Source organism: Lonchura striata, chromosome 1 (genome assembly GCF_050655825.1).
Source record: "Lonchura striata isolate lonStrDom1 chromosome 1, ASM5065582v1, whole genome shotgun sequence".
NCBI lineage: Eukaryota > Metazoa > Chordata > Aves > Passeriformes > Estrildidae > Lonchura > Lonchura striata.
The window spans coordinates 51,747,826-51,773,410 of record NC_140703.1 but is presented as its reverse complement, the minus strand read 5'-3'; the positions used below and the strand labels follow the sequence as shown (position 1 = coordinate 51,773,410).

Sequence of the window (25,585 nt, the reverse complement as noted above, 5' to 3'; positions counted from 1 at the left end):
TTGGTTGGCATGGCAACATATTCCCACCACGAATTTCTATCCCTCTGCCTACTTTCAGTTCCCAAGGACTCAGAGCTTCACTGATCCCTCTTCACCCTTTCATGCCATTGCTGCCTATAAAATACTCCTTCACATGGGCTTTTATTTGAATTGCATCTGGCACCCATAGGTGTGCACAGTCATTGTGTTCTGTGGCAATGACATTATGCAGAGGAGCTGTAGTTCAGGACTTAATTACTCAGTTACTCAATGTAAACAGCAACTCCTAAGCACACCAGAGAAATGGTCAAGGCTTAGTTACTGACCTACATCATTCATCTTTTAGATGGTAAAAGATATTTTCCCTTACTTTAAAATGAGTGAGGCAAATTCATCTAATGTTATTATGGAACTTTGAAACAGAAAGTTAGCTTAACAGAGATGCACTCCAACTACATTTGCTGATGTAATTTGTACTAATCACTAACTGATGGATAATGACAAAAACATTTATCTTTTTAGAGATTATATGGTTTTAGAAATCATTTGAGTGAAGGCAAGGAATCTATTAAAAATCAGGTGCATAAACAACAATAAACCCTCTCATACGCACTTCATCCCAGCATTTGATACAAATAAAATTAGTCCATAAAGAATATTTAAAGTTCACTACCTCACAAAAACTTTCCTCACTGTAGATGTACTGTGTATTAGCTTAACAGCAGGGTTTAAACAAAACTAAGAACAAGCATCATGTCAGTAATGTATAACCTAACATGGTAATACTTTACTCTGCATGAGAATGCAAGGACATTTAATTCAATTGATTTATTCCAATTATTTTAATGACTGTTAAAGACTTCTAGAGATTATGGTAGCAGTTTTTATAGATTTAAGGCTCCTGCATGGTACACCGTGGCCCCAAGCCAGTGCCATGAGTAACAGAACTCCTTCAGTTCTCAAAAGCCAAGCAGATACTGAATATTAAGCATTCAGCAAAGAATGTAAGTATCATTCAAAAAAAAGTCCACATCATGCTTTCCACTGTAGACCAGATATTTCATACTCTGCATGTGTGATCTGGATTTACTTTATCAGGTTGGACATTAGGACAAACTTCTTCACTGAAACTGATTAAGCACTGGGACAGGACCCCCAGGGAAGTGGTGGAGTCACCATCCCTGGAACTGTCCACGAACAAGTGAACGTGGCACCTTGAGAAATGGTTTAGCGCACTGGATTTGATCATGGAGTTCTTTTCCAACCTTGATGACTCATGATACTTTGAGTACCATTTTTTTTCTTTTCAGCTTGGGGCTTGCAGACAAACTTGCAAATACCAATTCAACAGAAGCTGCAAGTGTCTCACCATAATCCATTTAAAGCTACCAAATTTCTAGAGCAGGCAGTTATTTTATTGTTTAGCCTTTAAGAAATACTTGTTCTTCTTTCTGACAACAGTAAGGTCACAATCTACACAGTAATATTGTTACGAAACTCAAGGCGACCTCTTTTTAGACTAGAAGTATTTATGGAATTTTTATGTAAGAATAAATTAATATTTGAGTATTTAATACTAACAACTTAACACACTTATTTTATGTTAAACTCTTTATCCCATCAATACAATGAATGGTTATTCAGTAAAAAACATTAAGCGCATTTCAAGTAATTCAGTCTAAATCCATTCATGAAAACTAATATGTACAGCAACACAGGAAAGAAACTCAAGCTTCAATAAACCAAACTATAAACTGTTTTCCAAGACCAGACATAAGTAATACTTACCCTTTCACTCTATATTTTTTAGCTTATTCCGTTCAGAAGCCAACGAGACTGTTTTGGCTTCTACTCTTTTTTTCTATTCGATTTTATAAGTTTTCTATAATGAAAATCAATAATGTTTCTGTGCCATGTTTGCACAGCATGTTTTGATCTGCAGATCACATAGAACTGTGGATGCTGCAGATCTAACATTTTTATTAGTCCATACCTACACCTTAACTTGGATCTGTAAAATAACCAGAATTTAGAGAGGAAAAACTCTTAAAGGTATTTCAGTTTTTTCCTTTTGCTTTTCCTACCTTAGAGCACATCTCTGCACTGGCACAACCTCAGAAGAGTTAACAGTGGACAGGAGCTTCCAAACAGCTGTTCTGCCATATAAATCATAGCCCAGACCACTACTACTTCCACAGGGGACTTTTTTTTTGTGACAGCTGTCAAAAACATTACTACTTTTTACTCAACAACAGAACAACATATTAGTATAAAAGCCCTAAGTACTCTATTAAACGTTAGGTTTATAGTACCATGAAGTTATCACAGAGCATTGTTCCACAATACACAGTAGCTGAAGGAATAAAAACTGAAGTCTTTTTTTTCTCAACATCATAGCTTCTGCCCTCCCCAGACACCTCACCATATGGACTCCCCAGAAATCCACAATTCTGTTCTACTATAAGTAATGGGAAAATAAATCAAGAGTCTGTCACAGGAAATGCTCTCATTGCCACCACCATTTACACCACTACATCTCAAGCTCCTACTGCAGTCTCAGGATGGCAGTAGGAAGGTGCAAGACAGGGTTTACAGGTCAAAACCTACACCACAGCCTCTGGTTATCAGGAGAATCTCCACAGAGCACAAAGTGAAAACTTGCAATACTAAACATCAAACCCTAACTCTAACCCTAACCTTCTGCTCATGTGGTCCCTGCAGAACGACAGGTACAGGTAGGTGTACCAGGGCACTGTTGCTGAATGCTTGCTTTTTGCCTGTGCTTTCTGGAGGTACACGGTAACAGCTGCCACTGTACGCGTAAAAAGAACCCCTCTTGAGGTTCACTGTGATCACTCCTGCATTCTTGTAAAATCCTATACAGACAAAAACAAAATGACCACAGTGTGGAAAAAAGAACAAGTGGAGCTGTGGTAATCAGTGGGTACCATGACCTCTAAGCAATGGAGTTTTAGAGGAGAGTGAAGAAAGAATGGTACTAACACTCACCCAGTCCAGGTCAATCTAGACTCTCAACTAGAGGAGTGTAGAAGTTGTCAGGGAACTAAGTGGGATCTCAAGGGAGATACCTCTAAAAGGGTTGAACAGCACAGGAGTACTGGAAGGTCTTTAAGGAGATCAAAGTACAACACTAGTACATGTAACCACTCAGAAAAGCAAGAAGCATTAGAACACCAGTTTGGGAGACATAAAACACATGAAGGAGCTCCAGTACAAAAAGGCAGTATAGCAGGAGGAGAAAGAAAAGGATGAGTACACAAATATCACACAGGAACACATGGGTGGTGTTGGTAAACCAAAGCCCATCTAGAGTTTAGACTTGATGGGAATATCAAAGGCAACAAGAACTTCTACCACTACATCAGCAATACAAGGAAAATCTGGGTTCATGGCTGAAACAGGGAACAGCTTGCTGATATCCTTGCAGCACCTTCCTCAACTATGTGTGAAAGGTGCTAGAAATTGGCAAAAAGAAAGCAGAAAATGTTGTGGGAAGGCACCCATGACATCAAAAACATAATCAAGCCTAACTGTAACCCAGACAGGAGAGGGTGATGCTGCTGTCTTCCAAGGACAAACTGATATGACTGCTACAGAATTTTCAGTATCTCCCTCACTGCAATGGCATACGCTCCACAGAGAGCATCACAGAGGAAGATCAAAGTCAGTGTCTCGGCATCAGTACCAATCTCAATGTATCCTCCTACAATGAAAGCAGGAAACAAGGTACAAACATCAACAGAGACAAAGGAGGCAGGGTGCATGTGACATCTGTGTGGTTGGTGTTCCCTCCAGGCACCGGGGGAATGGAGGCAATTTGGAGGAGACAGGGCTGAGTGGGCTAATCTAACATAATCCTTTCCATGAACAAGCCTTGCCTGGGAAGATCACCTGTCCTCCCTCCACTGTATCCTCAGAACCTCTTCTCCTCTTCCTTGTTCCCTGCCCACCCCAATGAGCTGGGTCTTACCATACTTGTCTGCTTAGACTCCATCCTTGGGCAATGGGAAGCATGAGCAGCTGCCTGTGCTGGCAGGGGAGGACAAACACCACCTTTGGTGGTGGTTGCTACTGGCTTTTTCCTGCAGTTCCTAGGGTTGTCTGTTATGTTTAAGTGATGGAAACAAGCAATAACAACATCTGTAAAAGGATGTCTGAAAGCAGATGCTCCTCTAAATAACAGTTTATTAAATACTCATCCTCGCAATGTGAAACAGGGTGGGGGTGGGAAGAGGAGGACAGTGAGGAGATTGTGAAGGGAATTTAAAAACGACAAAACAAAACAAAAACCTAAAACAAACAAACAAAAGAATTTCAAGAAAACAGAAACCTTACAGTAATTTATGTAAGGACTCCACAGGGAGAAATAATGAAAAAAGCCAAATATGCTAAAAAATATATACAGCTCTTTCAGTACTTCCCCAGCAGGATACAGAACAAAAGTAAAATATACATCAAAAACAGTATTTATAAGACAACCTCCAACAGAAAAGCTAACAGAACATCAATGAACAAGAGAAAAGTAGAAGTAATCCTTTCTTATACTGAACAGCAAGGATTAAAATCATTTTGGCACCTTCATAACATAATGGCATTTGCCTCATGACGCTGAAGTGCTCATGATACTGTAAATTATTGAGTTATATTGGCTTATGCTTATTTTTCTTAGGCTAGCCAGTATATAATAAAAATATAGTAACAATGCACACTTACACAATACTTCTCACTTCAAGAGTCCTTGAAGAAATTGAGTATAGCAATTACTGAACTAAGAGCCAGGAAGAGAGAAGATTTCACTTTACCAAAGTCAAAACAAAAGGAAAGGACAAGAGCCCAGTCACTTCCATCTCATTTCTATTTTGAACATACCAATGTGCTCTGGTGAGCAAAATATATACTGTCATAATGAACTGACTACTCTAATGAGCATTATAAAAAAAAAAAAAAATCCATTAAACTCATCTGTGAGTAGAACAAAAGGAAACCTAATGACTAACTTTTCTCCCAGCTAAATAACTTAAAGATTTTGTGAGTAACAATTATTTCACAGAGATGTTTCAATGGAAAACATTTTTAATCAAGAGCTCTGGACCACAAAAGTTAGCATGCATCACCAGGCCTGCACTAGCCATGCACATATATAATCATAGACGGAGCTAAACAAGAGGTAATTCAAGGTAGCTTTCTTTTAAGGAAAGTGAAATTACCTAATTCACCTTCCTCAGTTTTTCCATATGAACAGAGGGGTTATGTATACTTGTAACCTACTGAATTTCACTGCCACTGCAGCCTAAATTAAATTTCAGATGCCAAATCAGGTGAGTTACCAGACAAGAAGAATAACTGCTTTTCATATGTCAGTAATAGTTTCATACATGAAGTCTAAAATACTCCTTGCTGTATGTTTGAATTCAAGTGCACTGTAACATGAAAAAACACAAAACTGTGATGAGTTTCAAGGCAGAGGTGCAACAGGATTTTAGAATACAGTGCTGTATACCATATATGTATATATGCTCTGAGCTCCTAGACTACAGTGTTAATACCCTTCTGGCATAATGCATAAAAATCTGTCCCGCATTCGTTCCTCAATTAGGATTGCAAGCTCAATCACAATTACAGCTAAACTGTCAATACTGGATTCCCCAAAGAGAAGGAAATGGAGCGCACATGAATGTCATGGGAACTTGGGTTATCAGGGGGAGTTTCATAATTGTAGATATTTGGATGGCTAAAATGTTTCTTGAGATTTTTTTTTAAACCATTTTCAATGACTTCTCTAGTGCAGTAATGGAAATGTTGACCTTTCACATCTTGAACAGGAATTTATTTTCAACACAAAATGTAGATTTTGGAATTCACAGTAACCACAGATATACAGCTTGTATAAATCATGCTTGTTTTTCTTTATGCCCAGTTTCTCAGCTGAATAAATCTTCCAGGAGGCTCCCATCATAAGCTCTAGTAGCAGAGCAAGCTAAGGGGTCATACGTCATCAAAAAAGCAGACTGGCTTGAAGGTGAGCTCACAAAATAGTTGACTGGGGATAGAAGGCAATCAAACTATAATCTTGCAATGAACTTTAGCACTATGCTCCAATCAAAGGGTCAACTTTTCTTCTCCCAAAGGCAACATTATTTTTCTAATCCATATAAGCATGTAAAACATACCAATTTTTGTATCTAACATGATAAATTCCGTAACTGTGCTTTTGCTATGGAACTGTAGCAATATTAAGCAATGTTACTTTCTGGGTAACATCCCACATTCTCTATGAAACTTCCTCCAACCTTAGCAAATAAAGAATTATCCTTCTCCTCTACCAGTTAGTTCTTCCTAAAAATCTAAATTTCTTGTAATTTAAACCACCTTATTGCTGCCCTTCTGTTACTACAGGCACAGGAAATCTCTTGAGCCTGGCACTGTTGGCTAAATTCACTGTCTGGAGCAGAGATCTTCCTCTGCTTCACTCCTTTATATTTGCTGCTGAATTCCTAATAAGCACAGACACTAATATCTGAAGAATACCATTAGAAGACTGTCTAAATTTCTGATTAATTAAACCTAGATACCCTGGGACCACCCTTTATCAGTACAACACCTCACACAATTAAGTTTCACCCACAAGTGAAAATCCCCCTGTTCCTACCATACATACAACAAACAATGCCAGACAGAATAAGGAGCACATTCTGTGCTGTGCTCTGTAACAGTCAACTTAGCTGCCTAGGAAAGGAAAGCAATGGCAGACAGCGGACAGTAAATTAACTCTCAGAGGATTTGGGATACTTCACTTAGCGTGAATTTCAGACAGCATCATACATCTTACCACCCCACCTGCATTTTTAGTCTGCAGTCTTGGTTAACTTGGCAAAGAGACTGCCTGGCAAGTGTGCTGAGCTGGTTAAGCCATCATTTCCTGTTGGTCTTAAATCTATTACCTTTCTATTGCATTTTTGGGTCTGATCCCCGGAGAGAAAAAACAAATGAAAAAAACAAATAAGGAAACCACACCTACATCCATGACAAACCCCTTGGTTCCCTACACATGAGCTGACTTTGAAAGGAATAAGAAACATGAACCATTGAAAAGATTCAATGTTTGATAAAGCAGCAGTGCAGAGACATGTCAGAAGTGGGCAGCTGGGGTCCCAGAAGTAGTAAAAATGTCTCAGGATGTAGTTCTAAATACAGGTCACCAGCTGTAATCAAAAGCAGCACCCACAATCTTTTTCCCACTCTCCTCATCTCCATATAATAGAGGATAATCCATGACTTCACATGCAAGTATGATTTGCAGGACCTACACAACCCTTCCCTCTCTCCCTTTGGGTAAGGTTTTCTTGGACCAGTGATCAGTTGACCCTACACTCCCCAGTGTCATTGAGTCACTGGCAATGGATTGAGCAAGAATGCCAGGATGATAGCAAAGATGCAGGAGTTGGCTACCTTTTTTCTTCCTGCAAGCTTCCACTCAAAACAGCACCCGCAGTGCTTGTGAGCTTGTGATGCTTGATTTGACCTAATTAATCCAACTGACATAAATCCTTCTGGGATGTGACTTGCACCCTTCTGGGCTGCAAGCACAACCTTCAGCTGTGCTCAGGAAATACAGTATATCCCCTTAAGTACATCTCACAGGGCTTTGCATCCTGCCCTGTATGTTGGGTCCTTACAGCATCTGGAGTCAGATCTTGACCTCTTTCTGAAGACTGTTCTAGATTTATGGCACTGTAAAGCAACCAATGAATTGTACCAGCTGTGATTCTAGCACTTCATAATTCCTTAAGTGATGCCAATTGCAAGCCGAAAAAAACCAACAGAAAGCAAGAAGGGTTTTCTTTGCAGAAGAAATCAATACATGTGCACTGTCCTTACACAACTTGTTTCCCCAAATCAGTCATGCTAAACATTAAGTAATTCAGAAAAAAAAATAAGTAAATGAATGAAGCAGAAACTCACAACTGAGAATAGCAAATATCAGTAGTGCTCTTTCTTCTACTAATAAAAAGAACGTGCCCAAGCTGAATCACTGCAAAAGAGTTCTTCATACAGTCATGGAGTATATTATCAACTGACTGTGAATAGGTATTTTTGGAAATCTTTAAAAATAAGATATTTATGTCAGTATTACCCAGGCTGAGGTAAAACATGTTTATGTATATAACAACATAAGGATGGAAGGCATTCTTCAAATATGAGACAAGAGGATAATTTGGTTTGCTATGAAAGACACAGAACAGTATTAGCTTATTAAAGGGTTTTGTCATTTTTATAATTTCCTTTCATAATTCAGTAATGATAAGTGATTTGAATGAAGACAGATCAAGAAGAATTAGGAGGAGACTTCAGAGTAAGATATATAATCCTCCAGTGATGATTTGAGAAAAAAAAATATAGGCAAAAGAATCGATGAGACTGCAGATCTGGAAACAAAAAGACTGATGAAAATTAGCAGTTCATCATTCTCTGTATTTTAAGACTGATTGTGGAATATAAGTCCCACATTTATATCCCCTTTTAACAACAGCTCACAGCCCAACTCAGCAAATACTTGAAAAGTGGAACTGAACACTAAAATTTACCAATTTTTAGAAACTGGGCCACATTCTGCAACGACTAGAAGGATTTTCAAACTCCACACTGAAGCCAGTCAACACTATTCATCCAACTTCTTAATAGTAGCCACCAGTTAATAAATTCTCCACCCAGTCTCTATTACCAATACATTAATCCAGGTTCCACATATTTTCACAGTAAGAAGTATTACTTCCAAAATAGTTTTTGGCACAGATAAAAATGAAATTTTTTTTTTTTCCTGCTGAAGTACCCCACCTTCAGCCTCATGGGGAGGGACCACCTTCATGTCCTTTTTTGAAGCTGGTAACTGAGAAAGATTTTACTGCAGCCCAAAAGATCTAAAGTTGTAGGTCACTGGAGGATATTAAATGATAAGCAAATTCATATCTCTAAAAGTAATTTTGCCAATTTATTAGCAATGCTAGCTCCTGTTCCACAGTAGGGGAGATAATAATGAAGCCTTGTTAAAGGGTGATGTGATATCTTTTATGCAATGTCTTTTTTTCATTTGTGATAAAGTCATTAAAGCAGCACTGTGTCTTCCTGAAGCCTCAAACAATAGACTGCATTAAATCTCCTGTGCAAAATTAAGGACAGTAGCTCACTGGAAAAATAAGCATGTGTTCTTACTAATGCTGATGGCCTTCTTAAAAGCATTAAACTACTCTAAATCGGCAACAATAAAATAATACAGAACTGTTTTAACTTTTTCCAAAGCAAAGAGAAAATCCATTTTCTTTGTAAATACCTCTTTGTTCTAAATCTGACTAGTAACCTCTATCTCATAAGGCATGTCTTCCATGTCTTCCTTATGCACTGTCTAAATCCTGTTCTCCCACAATGATCCACCTTCAACTCAGTGTCTTAAATCTGGGTTGGTAAAGGTTTGTCTTCACTACACCAAGAGGCTGCAGTTCCAGTGTCCTGCTCACCTCCAGTCACAGACTCCAAGGATCCAGTGCATGGGGCACAGCTGAAATCTCAGCTCTAATTTCCCTTCAGAGAACTGGGCTGCTTTGCAGCTGGGAGTACTTCACACAGTTTCATTCTCCCACGGCTACCCTAAAATCTCAGCTGGACTACACTTTCTTTGCTTATTCCTTCTGCAGTATTGCATTTTAAATTCACCTTCACTTGCTCTAGGTAAGTATCACTTGTGCAGTATAAGGGCTGGGACTACTATTTAAGAAAACTACCTAAAAACTGTTCAGACCAGGTATCAGACCAGGTTTAGATGGAGCAACCAAATACAGCAAAAGACACAGAGGAATCATGAAACGAAGCAAAACATGTAACACAAAAATTAAAATATCTTAGAGCTCATGCACAAATGGTAGAGAATAACCTTGTGTTATACTTAATCTCTTCTGCAAAACACTGAAGTCTCCAAATTAAAACAAGAAACAAGGGAATATAATGGATTGATTGTCTAGCTTGCTATCCAAATACAGCAAGAACTGCTAGAATCTGCTCTGTCCTGGTTCTCATCTACACCATGCATGCATGACTTCTACTACCACCATACATAGTCAAGAGACAACCTGGTGAAGACCAAGTTTCCCAGAGCAGGACAGGGAAGATGAATTTTTTATTAATGCACATGGTGCATTTTTTACCACAACTGTCACAAAAAGTAAGTGAAAAGGTAACTCAAGGTTAAAAGCTGGTGTTATTTTTTCCCAACTGTACTTTCATTTTGGTGCTCTAGGTGGGTATGTTCCTTCTGAGTTTTTTTTTACTTCCATGCTGTCCAGTAATTGGAATGATCAATTTTCACTTTACCAAGAATTCTAAGCCAGGGGTTTTCTACTTCTTTAGTAAATAGGTCAAGGGGAGGACCAGTTGGGTGTGCAACACAGTCCTAAACTCATAAATGTCCAGACAACACCCAAACTCCCCCAGCAAGGTCCCATGGGTGAATCCCACCTTGGAGGCCACGAATCACAAGGTAGAGTTATCTGAGGCACAACTACAGAGTTGTGCAAAACATTTTCTGGATGACATATTCATGCGTCCTGCAGAAAAGCATTCAACATTCCTACAAGGAACAGCATATATCCTTAAAAATTCTTTAAAATTAACACTATGTTTATTTGAAATATGGGCTCACACTTTAACAGGAGACAACTCAAAGTGGTCCTGCAGCACTTTTAAGACAATAGCACCCTAAAGCCTCATGGGCAATGCAGGACAGCTCAGTGTTCTCTAGTCTGATAGAGCAATGCTCACCATCCTAGTCAGGGGCCACTGGTGCTCCAGACGCTGTTGGTTTCACTCCTCCACAACTGATATTGCCTTCATGATTCTCCAATCACAGATTAAACCTTTTTTACATAACCCTTAACCCACGTCTCACTTTTGCCCTTGCAAACCTAGAGCCAACAGCTGATACCAAGCCAGAACAGCAAAAAACCCAAATGTCTTCCCCTCTGGGTTTTTAAGAGTTTGTCTGGTGTTCAGCTCCTACGTGATGAAGCTTTTGCCATTATGCTCAGAAGACTCAAAACGCCATCTTAGTTCCCAAAGTTTTAAGTAGAAGTCACATTCCCTGCACACACATATGCTGTAATAGAGGTGCAACTCTAGGCACTTTGGGCGCTATAACAACACAGACAGACACCACAATTTCAAACTCCTACTACTTAGATCACACTTCAGTTCCCACTCCATGCTTCCCAGTTACGATATTCATCTTCCCAAAGAGATCCACATGCTGATTTTGGTAATCACAACCTTCAAACACTTGTCCCTGTTATGTATACCGCATCTACATATTCAAAGCATACCTCCAAAGTATATGCCAAACATCTGTTTCAACCAGTTCTCTTCAGATTATAAGGTGTTTGCTGGACAACTGCCATCCTAATGGCCAGCTCCTCTGTTAGTGAACTGGAGAATTCATTCTGTATTTATTGATTGTTCCCTAATGAAGAATCATAAAGGTGCCAGAGACTCTTGACCAGACACTACTTAATTAGTACTAAAGTGCATAAAGTTCCAAATCAAACAAGCTCTTTGTATAATGGCTCAGTCACTGGGGGAAAAAGTGACATCATTTTCTGTTTATACAGAAGTCCATAAAATTTTATTTAAAAACTCTAAGGAAATTAAAAAATTATATAGATTATTCATTTCCTTCCAGTTCCTAAAACACCAAGTAGGTACTCCAGAAACAACTCATGCTTTGCAAAAGGAAATACTCTTCATAAAGGACACAGCAATACGTATCATGCACAGAATTTATTTTATATTGAACAAAGGCAAATTCCAATGGAACCTTTGTCTTCTGAACACTAGATAGAAATGTCTTTGTTACACACAAAGACATGCAAAGCATCCAAAAGGTACTAAAAATGAACAGATCTGTCTTTTCATCATTGTGGCTCACACAACAGTTCAATTTTTACATTCCCACAAATTACATTATATTGGAGTATCTTCTGAGGGTACTTGCTCTCAAGAAGGCAGTGGTGAGCAAGAACTCAATTAAATGCCAACCTTTTTCTTCCTCTCAAACTTAAAGCCTCAAAAATACCCTAAATAACTGGTATTTCCTTGCAAGTATTTCAAATTAAGTCATCCTGAAAGTTAATTCCCTCTTTTCCATATCATTCCAATTCTCAATTAAATAACTGAGAAAATAGCAGAAAGGGAAAAAGCCAAGTAACAGAATTAGACAAAAGCCCAGCCTTACAAGGTAATAGCATTGCTGCTTCTATTAGGCTGCTTTTGAAGACATATGTCTTTAGATTACTAAAGTGGCTTGGATTCTTTGGAATAACATATCATGTACACAAGGAAACAAAGTTTCATGATAACAAGAAATAAAATACATTAAAATAGATCCCCTGGCTGTAATCTACGATCATTGATACCACATATGCAAGAAAATACCCTCCCATCTTCCTAAAAGCTATCACTCCAACACCAAGTTCTGTAAAAAAACTCAAAATCCAATTCATGATCTGTACTGCATCCAGCAGCTGACGTGATACCAGCTTTAGTCCTCTTATCTTAATGATAAACAAGTGCATTTCACCAGAGAGAAAGAGCAGGTTTCCACAAACAGAAAATGGAGTAGGACGAGGATAAAAAGGATTAAACAATTGCAGTAAGGCAAATATCCCCAGAAGGCAGAATAGCAAACATACATACATACATACTTATATGGACTTCCCAGACATATGGTTTCCTTTACTGAAATCTATTCATTTTCCTTTTTTTTTAAATTAAACTGCACCTATTTTTAATAGGTGTAAAATTACACCAACAGCATCTTAGCTATTCCAGATGATTCCAGTAAGTCTTCTGCAGAGTTTTGTTCTGTGTTTCAGCAGATCAGGTTAGATGTTCACCAGTACAAGGTCCAAGAAAATATGCTCCAGAACAGTGGAAATAAAGAAAAACACAGAAAAGAAAATGGGAGGGACAGCTAACCACAGAGAAACTGGGGAAGGGTTACCAGAGTGAGGTCACACAAACCTCTGCTTACCCCTTGCTCAGATTCCAGCAGCTCTGTTTTGACTCTGACTGCCGGCATCCCATCAAGCATTAACATTCTGTTCTCAAAGGCGCTGATCTCCTAAGGCAAAAAAGGACAAGGTTAATAAAAAATTATGAAAAAAACCACTTGTTTCAATTCACTGGTTTAAGTTCTATGATACTGTAGAAGTATGTTTCTTTCCACGGAAATAAAGTTAATGAGGAGGATGTAATAATAATTTCAAGGAATAGCTGCCAAGGTACTACTTCTGCTAAAACAGTAAATCATACTTTCAGTCATCCTTAAAAGATAACAAAGTCCTTGTAAGCAACAAGGAAAAATCATCTCCAATTACTATTTTGTAATTTGAAATTAATTACACAGGTACACATATATTAATTCCTTGTTTTAGAACTGAAAAGAAAGCAGTAGTGTCAAACAGTTTGAAGGTTTCGGCAGTATGCTTAGGTATAGTTGATTTCAGTCAAAACACTTGTACTTCTGGTAGAGAAAGCTTATATGGAGAGAAGTTACAGTGAAGGCCTGTACCCATACACATTACAAATTAAAATACAATTGCTCAAATCTCTTATCGTCTTATAAAGTTATCAGCATTTGCAAATTAAAATCTCCACACACCTCTGAAACAATAAAAATTATCTCTGGGAGAGATAAAAAAGCAAGTTAAAAACATGCACTGTCCATGTAGTTATGGACACTATATGCTGAGAGCTTCAAGCTGAAGAAGAATTTGCAAACTGTGCTTCCCTGAATCAACATTTCCGCTGTTACTGGAACAGTTTATGAGGACAGTCCTCTTGTGCCTTCAAATCAAAAGTACCACAACCTGAACCAATTTTCTACTCCAGACAAGGCTCAAGGCTGGTGTTTGAAAATAAGTGCCTTCAGCTGCCATTTAGTCTGGACAACATGAAGAGAAAAAAAAAAAAACATTTTATCCTTCAAGCTAGAATGTGAGCTTACAAATCCAGACACCTTGTTCAGTGCTACAGAAATGTGGAAACATCACACCCATTTTCCACATAATGTAACCGGAGCACACTTCACTTACAAGTAACCCGTTCACAGTCAGTTATTAACCTACAGCCCTGTCTGGAAGGCTCTAGACTGGAAACTCACCTCTGCTGTGGTACCTTGTAGTCCTCTAACTGGTTTTCCCTGTATTTCACAGGCAGCAGATCCATTCAGCACTGCGTGGTGCCATTATTCATAAGTAATGCATTCATAGCCCCGTTTCTTATCATGCTTGCCTCAGTCGAAGTTTAAGGAAAATGGTCTATCAGAACAGAGCTTCCAAATTACGTTTTAAAAACTTAAACTACTTTAAACATTTTCTTTTTTCCAACCAATACACCTCATCCCAGGACCTCCACTTTCCAGGCTATAAATACTGCAGAAACTGTTTATTTTTTATACACTTCTTTATTGTAATTTAAAGAACATGTTGAAAAGGGAAACTGATATGCCCAACATGCTACCAAAAGCAGAGCAAATGACCTGCTTAAAATCCGTGTCACCCTCACTTTAAGTCCTGTGTATTTTAGCACCCAAAGTTGTGGCTACTTACTACAGGACAGGAAGCAGCTTGATGGTGAAGTAGATAAGCAAGTGCAATCTCAGTTTCTTACCTTTAAAAGTAGATTCAGATCATTCACAAGAAGCCCTAAATGCTTAGAATTATAAAATTTCAGATTGAACAAGTAATTTTCAGCAGGACACCTCTGCAATCAGATATACAAGAATGGAAACCAGTCAAGCTATTGAGATGTCTCACACCATGCTATGCTACTGCTGTACACCTACTGTACTTTTAAAGCTTGACACAACGGGAAGAGGAAGAAAGACAAGTTCTTCCTATGTTTGCTGAGCAAATTATTTTCCTCACCTTGATGTGCATTCAGTGTTTGAGACATGAGGTGGAAAAAACACAGGAAGAGCCTCTGATGCCACAAAGAAGCTGGATGAAATTCTGCCTGGCTTTACATCTTTCCTCCCAACAAGGCCACTGCATTGTTTACTTATTAGCAGCAGATCTCAGGTGCCACTGAGCCACATCAGTCTGGATGTGGTTTGAGGTGGAGAAAGAGCAGAAGCCAGCATGGCATTCCTGGCTCCCCCAGTGCCTATTTTGCAATCTGAGAGGTCCCTCTGCTTTCTTGATTTATAGGCAGCACAGTTGTATTTTACAGCAAGATCAGGAATACACCATCATCAAACATCCCTTAGGCTGTTTAGCTCATAGACAAAGAAGGATGAGCTGATGCTGCACCGTGTCCCTGAGGAAGTTTTACCCGCCTGAGCAAAGGGATGACGCTGGCTTACACAGGAGGCACAGGCAGAAGGAGGGGGGAAGACAAAGTGCCACGGAGGAAAGGCAGGTTTAATGAACTGTTAGAATCTGATTAGAGGCTAATGTCCCTTTTAGTGCTTTGTACCAATTTACAGCTGATATACTTGAACCATTTTTCCCCACTGGCTGTGATAAACTCATTAGTTTTAAAAATGCAAGCTAAACAGAGCCTTTGAAGTTTAAAACTGATAAATCATGAAAACCTGACTAGTTCATGTACCATTTAACACATTTACATTTAACTAAATTTTCATCGTGTTTGCTTCTCCTTTTGTTCTCAAAAATCTTATTTCTTAAAAGCAGCCTTTTGAATGCTGGTCTGAAGAGCAAATACTCTGGCTGCAAACAGCTTTGCCTTTTGGGTAATTTATAATTCACAGGAGCAATAATCACAGGAGTAAATTATTTCCAAACTACTTGATCTCTTCTGCATTTATAACTTGAAGTACGTTGTGTGACACATCCTGAGAGGCCACTGCCGAGTAGATCCAGTCTGTGTGTGATCACAGAGAAGACACATTCAGCCCAAAGTCACCCAGAGAGCTGATCCTGCCAAACAGCACTCTCCTGCCATAACCAGTGCTTGCACTACAGTATGTTCGAAGCCATGCAGCAAACCAGGTATAATTGCTGAGGCTTGCATAGAGTGGGCTGTCACCTAAGGCAAAGGGGCTTGAGTTACTCCCACTGGGGCTGGGATATGAATTGAGCTCTTCCAGGAGCCTCCAAGGTCAGGCAAGCAGATGGAGTATCCACACCAGAGTGAGGCCAAGCTGCTCCAGCACCCACATTAACTGATGACACTCATGAGACTCACCAGCAGAGATGGGTGATGTGATGTATTGAGTCAATGCATTATTCAGGCAACCCCATTTTCTTCATTAACTGTGGTAGCTAACTTCCAGCCCCCAGAATTGCTCAGGTGAAAGGTACCTTAATTCATGTGACAGTCCTTCCTTTTGCAGTCTCCCACCTCAACCCTCCTGGTGGATTCCTTTACCACCTTCGTAAAACACACAGCAGATGTAGGTCCTAAGCTGGGCAGACAATGAAGCCAAACACTGCGTGACCTTACCAAAACATCTGTTCTCTTGGATAAGTAACTCATCCTAACAGAGATAATGCTCTCTTTTCTCAGTGCCATCCGCTGGAGCCTGCCACTAATCACTTTTGGACACTTATTCCCTTGAAATATTAATTAAAAACACAAATTATACACAGATCCATATGGGAAACTGCTACTAGAGCAGTTCTTACACAAGACACATACGCTTCCAAGCTTACAAGCTCTTTTGAGAAGCTGTAGCAGTCAGCTGATAACCAGACTCTCCCCACTCCTAAAAGGACTACATTTTCTGCACAGCACCTCTATAACCATCACTTGTATATTCTTCATGAGGATGGCTTTCTGCTGTAATTTTTAATTAAATTATCTTTTGCTACTTCAGCAGAAGGAAAAAAAACCCCAATCCTGTTATCTCATCCTGATACGAACCCTCTCAGAACCCTGTAGTGTTTATTTAATTATGAATTACACTATTATGACATTTGCCTTCCACAAGAAGTGCTAAGGTTTTGTAGGCAAGTTTTTCATTTGGCCAAGCCATATATTTTGAGAATCAGACTGCAAATTCTTAACAGTCAGAGATGATCTTATGCCACAACTCACCTCCTGTTCTGAGACACCACAAAGACACCCCTAAACACCCTTTATAATTTCTTCTGAGCATAAGATGACTGAAACCAGATATCCCCACCCCACATCACAGTTGTCTCTCTCACCCTCCAAGATTTTCACATCTAGCTGCACAGTACTAAAGCTTTACCCCTCAGACAGGCCCTACCCCAGGCAACCCCAGAAAGCAAGCAGTGAGCTCAGGCTTCAGAGCACCCAGAACTCAGCCATCACATTTCCTGCACGGATTGACAAACATTTACATTCCTATGAAAGAAAGCCTCCTCGTCTTGTTTCACTCCTGAACACAAAAGTGATAGAGAGGCAAGGCAGATGATTGATGCTTGCTACTGCTGCCACTAATGAGAGGCTTAGTCTCACTGAAGAGCTGCACACAGAGACACTGATGCTTCTGCTTTTTTCCATGGTGACCTAAAAGGTTCAGCTGACAATTCAGTCTTTAAAAATTCTTGTGGGCTTGACCTTCATCATCTACCATATGCCCACCCAAGCCACTGCTGCATTCCTCCTCTCCCTCAATAGAACAAGGGAAGAACAGAATAAAGAAAAGCTTAGGAAATGAGATAAAGACAAGAAAAACACTTATGGGGTACTGACACAAGCAAAATGGACTTGATTTGGGGAAAATTAATTTATTGCCAATTAATGGTGAGAAACAAAGACTAAAACTAAGCACCTCCATCCCCAGCTTCTTCTGCCTAGGCCCACTTCATTCCAAATCTTTCTTTATTTTTCTGTACAAACTTAACTTCTAACATGACACATTCTGATTTTGAGAAATGAAGTATCAGTTGGGGGAAGAGCAGTCACAAATTCAGTACAGTTTCAAGCTTAAGGGAGTACATTTGAACAGCTAAGAGCCATGAACAACCTTCAGGCAGTCCTTCTCACCCAAAGCTAGGACACAAACTTCCCCTGCCTCATCTTCTAGTTCTTTTTACACAAGTTTTATGTACCTGTAATAATTTCTTAATTCATCATTATATTCTTGGGGTAATTTTTGTTATAACAATGTTCTTGATAGTTATAAACACAGGGTTTTAAGTCTTGCTTTTTTACACAGACATCTTAGAAACATCACTGAACTAACCATGAAGTAACCTATGTAAGTTATATGCCTTATAAATAAGATTACCTTGTGGATTTTTCCAAATACGTATACCCAACTTTGGATTATTCTCTTTTCTTATATCACTATACAGAAGTTATTCATCAGTCAAAGCAAGAGTCAGCATAACACATCAAGAGAAAAATCTGAAGTGATCCACTTGAGGTAAAGTAGAACCTTTTAAAGGTATTATTAGGCAAGTTCTCCAAAACATGACATTGTCTTTTCTCCTAGTTTCAAGGGATAATAGAAGATTGAAGGATCACCATTTTTATCGAATGTAACAATCTTCATAGGGAGCAAAAGCCAAAAAAACCTGTCAACTCAGTTTTCTGAAGGCATTTATACACCATACAAGATCAGTTATTCATTTAAATGCAGTTCTCTCTATGATGAAACACACCAGCTAAAGAAAGTACACTGATGTGGCAAGAAGAGAATCACTTAACTGGGAGTTCTGCCAGGGAACTGGGGGTAACAGCCCATGACTTGCCATAAGATCATCATATGCAATTATATCCAGAGCTGTGTGAAATGTTCATAATGAAAGCAGAGATTCTGGTAGTTCTGTATTTTACTCCAAACTTGAATTTTCAGTCAAATTCACCAGAAAACTATAGTTTACCTTTACTGATGCTTCAAGGAAAGCGAAAAAACTTTGTGTGAAAAAAGTGAAGTAAAGCCTTAGACTTCTTACTGTTTTCATATGGAACTGGGTGGGGTTGATTCTAGTTCATTTCAATTCAAAATTAAATTTCTTTGGTGAGAAGAGACACAAACATTCCACTGCATGGTATTCAGTGAGCAGGGAGGCATCACAGCTCTAAGCTTTTTAGGACGGCTTCTGAGTGTGGTCTCTTATTACAATTATGCCTGACAGGTAGAGCCCAGACCTCAATAGCACCTGTGACTTGATGCTGTCAGTGCCTGAGGCACATGCAGGGGTCAGCCATCAGCTCATGCTCCCCAGCTCAGATCCTTGCTAGAACTACCAGACCATGTCCGGCTGTATCCCACTCGTACCAGTAAAAAGATGTGCACATGCAACACAAGTTTCTCAAATTCCAGGTCCATTGCCTAGATCTCTTGAAAAAATACTACTAATTTTGAAAACAGCAGACTTGCAAAATTATGAAGTACTCAAATACCTAAGGATGTAGCTGTGTTGTAATTTGCAACATATTTTTACAGATCTGTCTCCAGGAAAAGACTTCATGTTGAGACAATATTCAGTAAAGATAACAGAGATCGCAAATTTTGCTGCTAAAATCTTTTTTATTAGCTTGGGTTTAAGCTAGTTTTAGAACAGAACTGAAGAGATGTGGTCAGCTTCCAGGTGACAGAGGATCATCAAATGCATTGGCAACTGGAGGCCAATCTGCTACTTCTCAAACTCGACAGGCAACTCTGTCAGCTTTGATGGCTTAAAATACTTTTACATCAGCTCTGCTGTCCTGCCAGTTCTAGTGCTTCTACAAAGAATTATGGATCCTTCCTATGGCACAGAATTTAGACACAACAGGTTACAACCAACAGTACTTACACCAAAGCCTCACATTTATCAACATTAACTTCATTGTTTTCCTCCTAATACAACATTCACAGAATATTTTATTTTTGTGAATATCAGTGGATTCAGGAAGTATCTGTGGATTTTCTTAACCTTACACTTAAAAGTCCCACAAAATGAAAAGAGCCCAACCTCTCAGTCAAAAAGAGAGCAGGAAAAGAGCCATCATTTAGGAGTGACACATATTTAAGAAAGGGTACATGTGCAGAAAGCATGTACTACATTTATCTTTACACTAGAATTATTTTAAAATACATCTTTTCAGAACACTTGATAAGTAACAGTAAAATAAACTCCTGATAGTTTCTCCTTTGGGTTTTTGAAGTGCAGACAAGTAGGAAAGACTACCATCAAGCTAAAACTCATTACATTTTCCCAAAAAACCCAACAAAAACAACAACAAAAAAACTCTCTAGTAATTGATTTAGATTGCCACTTCTCCTTGACCACTATTATAAGACAAGTGTTTTTAAAAAACTCTTGTTCAATTTCCAAACCAGTGTTCTAGTATGTCAACTGTCCTCGAGACTGGAGAAGAATTTTAAAAAGCGTTTGAAGATTAATAAGGCTTGTAATTAAAAACAAATCTCACCACCTGGAAAAAAAAAAAATTGTAACAGGAAACATGGAAGATTTTTTCTAGTATTACAGCAACCAAATTTGCACATATTACTTACGGGTTACCTTAACTGTTGTCTAAATTGTGACTATTTTGTACTTGCTGAGCAAATGAATATTAAATGGCATTGCCCAGGAGTTTGCCAGCAGATACACAGTGACTACAATTTTACTCTGAATCCTGACTGTACCTTCTCTGGTCAGAAAATTAACTGCTGAAAGCACAGGGAGCTGGCTGGCACAGCTCCCCCACCTTCCACTTTGCAAAATGTGCTTCCATAAAAACAGATACAAGGACTCTGTGTGCTGGAGAATAGAAGGAATATTTAGCCTGTAGCAGTAGCCACAGTTTAGTCAAAAATTTGTGCATGAGGTGGTACGAGGCAGGCCAAACATTGTTGCTATTTGCCAAGAAGAGAGGATGCTCTCTACAGGATCTGCTTGGCACCATCATTCCATGCAGTCCAAAGGGACCATCACCTCAAAGCAACAGCACCTTCATCTCTACAACTGCAAAGCTCCAGAGGGAGCAGTGAAACAACTGGGTAAGCAGTTTCATAGGCCTGGGCATCAACACTTGCTTCAGAAATTACACTGCCATTTGTGTTTCAAAGAAAATAAACACACTACCAATAATACTGTCTGTCCCACTGCTGCATGGGTTCATACCCAACCCTTCAGATCACCAACAAAACTGCTGCTCCTCCAGGTGCCATGTTCACTCCCCTAAAATAAAACATGGCAATAGACTGATGGTCAGAGCCAAAATCTGGCTTCTTATAAACCACAGACATTATTAACTGTGTCCTCTGAATGAGAGCAATGTAAGCTTATGCCAACATTAAATATGCCTAGTGCCTTCTAGGAGCTGAACCACAGAAATGTTAGGCAACTGACACTGCTTCTGTACAGCAGGTAAGTAAGGGTAATTCCTTGTTTCTCGCTGATCTGGGAGCTCCAAGACAGAGGCAGAATAAAAAGGGAAACAAGGAAAAGCCAGATTTTGTAACAACTAAAATTTAGGAACTTCAGCTAAGATTTATTTTTATATCAGATTTACTTTGTTTATATGCAATTTTTAATAACTTCTAGAGTTTTTTACTATTAAAGACAGAGCAGGACATGACACCCATAAGAGATCAACTTGTTCCCAGAAGTTAGTGGCTCATTTCCAACTCAGCCTGCCATGCTGCCTATGACAGGAACAGCAGCCTTGAGGTTGAGGAGGAGGAGGAGGACACCTTGTGTGCAGTCGCACCTTCCAACAGCAGGTATGGTAGGACACAGTGCGAAGCACACAGAGGTTCACACAGAGCCTCAGGAACCATCTGTCACAGTTCATGTACAAAGTCACAGATACCACAGGCAGTAAGTGGTGACACCAAGTGCTCTTTCAATGGCAACTTCCAGCTGCCAGTTAGAGCTGTGACCACAGTCTCAGCCTCAGAAGCACAATCAGCTAGCAAAGCATATATAAAGCTCATTTGATTCAAGGACAGGCCAAAATAACACAGGATTAATTAAACAAAACTGAATGATTGCACACTCAGATGAAAAAGTCAGACTACATGCCAGAAACTGAGCATTACACCATGACCTTTCTCCACACCTTAAAGCATGTGGAGGAACAGCAACTGTACATGCTTCTCACCATGGAGCAAACTCACTGCTCATTCTGACATGTTTAAAGAGAGGGAGTATACTGTGATAAAACTCCCAAACTGCAAATATTTAACACCCTGTCCCAACCCAATCTCTGTTTTATTTAACAACAGCTTGAGGTTTCCTGCTCCTTGCATACTTCAGTGGAAACTCCTGAGAAAATATGAATATTAAAGCTGGTGAGTAGCACAAAGCTCAAAAAAAGGGAAAACAGTTTAAAAAAAGGGAACACTGGACTTCTGTTCATTTAGTGAATGAAATACAAAGCGCCTCAATTCATGACTAATAATTTTAAGTATCCACCAAATACTTTTTAAAATTGTATAAAATAACATTTTGCTCTCAGATTGGTTGCATCAAGCCAATACCCAACTACTCATGAAGTACTTTCTTACTCAAGACAGAATTATCAAAATGCTTATGTACAAAACTGCCAAATTAGATTCCACAAGCAATAAATCATAGTAGAATTAGGGCCCATTTTAAAGACAATTTAAATTAAGTGCTAAGAATTTCTAATTAACAAGTTTTAAATATCACCAACATGCGTTTCCCACAGATTCTAAAAGAAACTGTGATTCTTCAAACTCATTTACAAAACAAGTGGTCCGCACAAAATTACTGCAGATTATTGAAATAATGGCAAACATCAAGATTAAAGAATAGTTTAAGTGATTCTAGATAGACAGTGATAAAAATCTGGAAAACATAAGAAAGAGATCTACAAGTAGCACATATAGTAGTATACTGAGAGACACTTTGAACTTTCATTAAAACTTCTTTAAAAGGCAGAGATACCAAATTTGCTATATAAAGCAAATCAAACTCGCAGTTATATTAAATTAGAGGTTATAAACAAAATATATGGGTGTGTTTCTAGGCAAAAGACAAGCTAATGCATAATTCATTTATACCAAGTCATTTACAGCATGAAATATCATGGAAAAAACTAGGGGAACAATGAATACTATAGCAAAACTGTTTTTTTTCTTACAATCACAGGATAATTTAGTGGAAAAGCTTTTCAGGAGATCTCCAGTCCAACCTCCTACCCAAAGCAGGCGGTAACTGGAAACCATGGGATTTGCACTGGAAGCCATAACTTACACACAGAGAGAAGCTGGCCTCATGACAAGCCCGCTTGTCTGATGAGCTGGATATTGGCTGAAAAACAATTGGACTTTTCTATAGATTTGTTTACCAAGAGCTATCATCAAGCACAAAAATACAGATACAACCTCTGGCTATGCAAACTTGGAAGTGCTGCTGGGGCAATACCATCACTCACACAACAGCCTTGCTACATCCTTTCCCTAATCATTCATTATTGACTATTGAAAGCAGAAGCAGGTAAGGTAGATGCTCATTTGTTCTAACAGAAAACTCATTTATATTTTTATGTCTTTTCTATATGTATAATACACACCAAAAACATTGAAGTTAAATCAGCTCTAAACCATGACATTCTGGTCTCAAGAGCTCCAGAATGAATTTACATTCTTCTGCCAAGTACCTGGTACAGATCACTGCCAAAAAGCACCTTAAGCTAGGTAGGCCACCATCTGCTCTTATGCAGGATCTCTCCACCTGGCATTTACTGTAGAGCTAAATGAGATGGTCAGCACATGGCATATACAGCTTAGTATGGACTTCAAACAATAACTTAAGAACCCTCTCCCTTTGTTCCTCTCAGTGACTATTTGAACACTGAAAATGCAGTGATACAGCCTGCCCATGCGTACTACTGCTCCTGGCCAGCTGCACAACTGGTAAAAATCACAGCCAAACAACAGCACCTGGCAAAGCACCAGCACACTACAACCTATTGCTGTGCTCCCTGAAACACTGAGAACTATTACACCAAGCTATACAATAAAACTATTCATTTCTACCTGCTTTTGAACTGTACTTTACATCAGAGGTGCCCTTTGCAAAAGCATTTGTCAGAATCACGTGTGACTGCTAAATGTGCACCACTGGGTCTTTAAATCCTCATTAGTGTTGAAGCCAGAACACCTGATTATACATCGCACAGCAGGAAGATCAAACGAAGTGTTGTTATTTGTATCACCCTTTCATCTTGTATCAACCTAGCATCACACTCCCTTTAAAAATGTATAGTGACCTTACCCATGTCAAGGCTTTCAAGAAATAATGCACTGAAATAATTGGTTGCTTGGCACTATACATAGCCTTTAGAGCATGTGTCAAGCCCCAGGTCATACTGATATATTTAACATTTCTCATTAAGACATAAAAAGAAATTGTGCCTGTATAAATCACATATTTATTCCCAACACGTGGCTTAGTTACACTGTGTAAAATGATGGAAACGATTTCCTGTCCACATTAGCTATGTCTCACATAGACTAGAATGCTTTTATTAGATTTACTTTGCACCACAAGAGCTGGATGGGTTAAGCTGCTCATATTTTTAAACAACAATATCTGTTTAGACATAGAGTGTTATGTGTACTGAATCTTTCTGAAGATACCCAAACCTCTAACATTAATAATATGACAAACTACCCCCATCATTATTCTGGTTGCTGAAATTCAATAAACATTACTAAAATATCTCACCACTAAAATCACAGCCACAGTCATTTCAAGAGCAGTGTTTATCAGACACTGAATGATGCTGGACACAAATCTGGTGAGTGATTCCCTTGATCAATGTAGCTGATTCATGAGAATGCTTTCTATGCTGAAAGCTCATGCCAAGTCAAAACTTCATATGTGAAGTAAAAAAAAAAAAATTAAGAATTTTTTCATGAAAACATACCTTTTCTTAAAAAGCATTCCTCATGGGACTTCACAGCTAAAAGAATATGGGTTTCGTGATGACAAGCACCAAAGTTACATCACTGTTAGTGCTGTTTGCTAAAATGTTCATTCCCTGGCTCAGCACCATCAAGACAGAGCTTCCATCCAATGTCTGTGAGCATGTGCATGCCTTCAGTATGTGGAAGTATACTCTATACTGTCTGAAGACATTAATGAATTAATTTCAAGAATTTTAGAAAAAAGCTTGGCAATTTTATTACCTGTTTGGTGCCAGGGAGAATAAATTATCCACTCCTAGGAAAAAAATGTGAAATTCTACCATAATTTGTTTTTTAGGTTTAAAACTGTCTCTGAAAAATTCAGGGGTGGTGATTCCTGTCTGTATTTTGCCATTTGTTTGGAAGTTTATGGTAGTTTTGTTCTTGTTTTGGTTGGGTTTTTTTTAAGTAATGATAACTCTACATTTATTTGCAGCATGAAAGAATACTTGCAAAATTAGTGGATTAATATCTTACTTCAAAGCACAAAATTAAGTATTAACCAGAACATACCACAAATGTGAAAAAAAAAATAGTAGTATCACCCATTCAACTGTGAGGAACTACTAGATTAATTAAAGACATCACTGTTAATATTGTTCTGACTATACCTAATTAACAAGTCCCATAGAACCCTACTCAACAGGGCAAAGCAGGCCTTTTAAAACGAGT

At 38.7% G+C, this 25,585-nt stretch overlaps 1 protein-coding gene across 20 annotated transcripts in view; it reads right to left on the bottom strand.

Moving 5' to 3' along the window:
- The window catches only part of KLF12 (KLF transcription factor 12), a 235,085-nt gene that overhangs the window by 131,454 nt on the left and 78,046 nt on the right, over positions 1–25,585 (bottom strand). For 19 of the 20 annotated variants that reach the window (XM_077781368.2, XM_085556264.1, XM_085556290.1 and 16 more), the window contains one exon: positions 13,073–13,162. In XM_077781368.2, the coding sequence (XP_077637494.1) occupies positions 13,073–13,138 (66 nt within the window). In that variant the 5' untranslated portion in view covers positions 13,139–13,162. The other variant, XM_085556353.1, reaches the window with a different exon arrangement.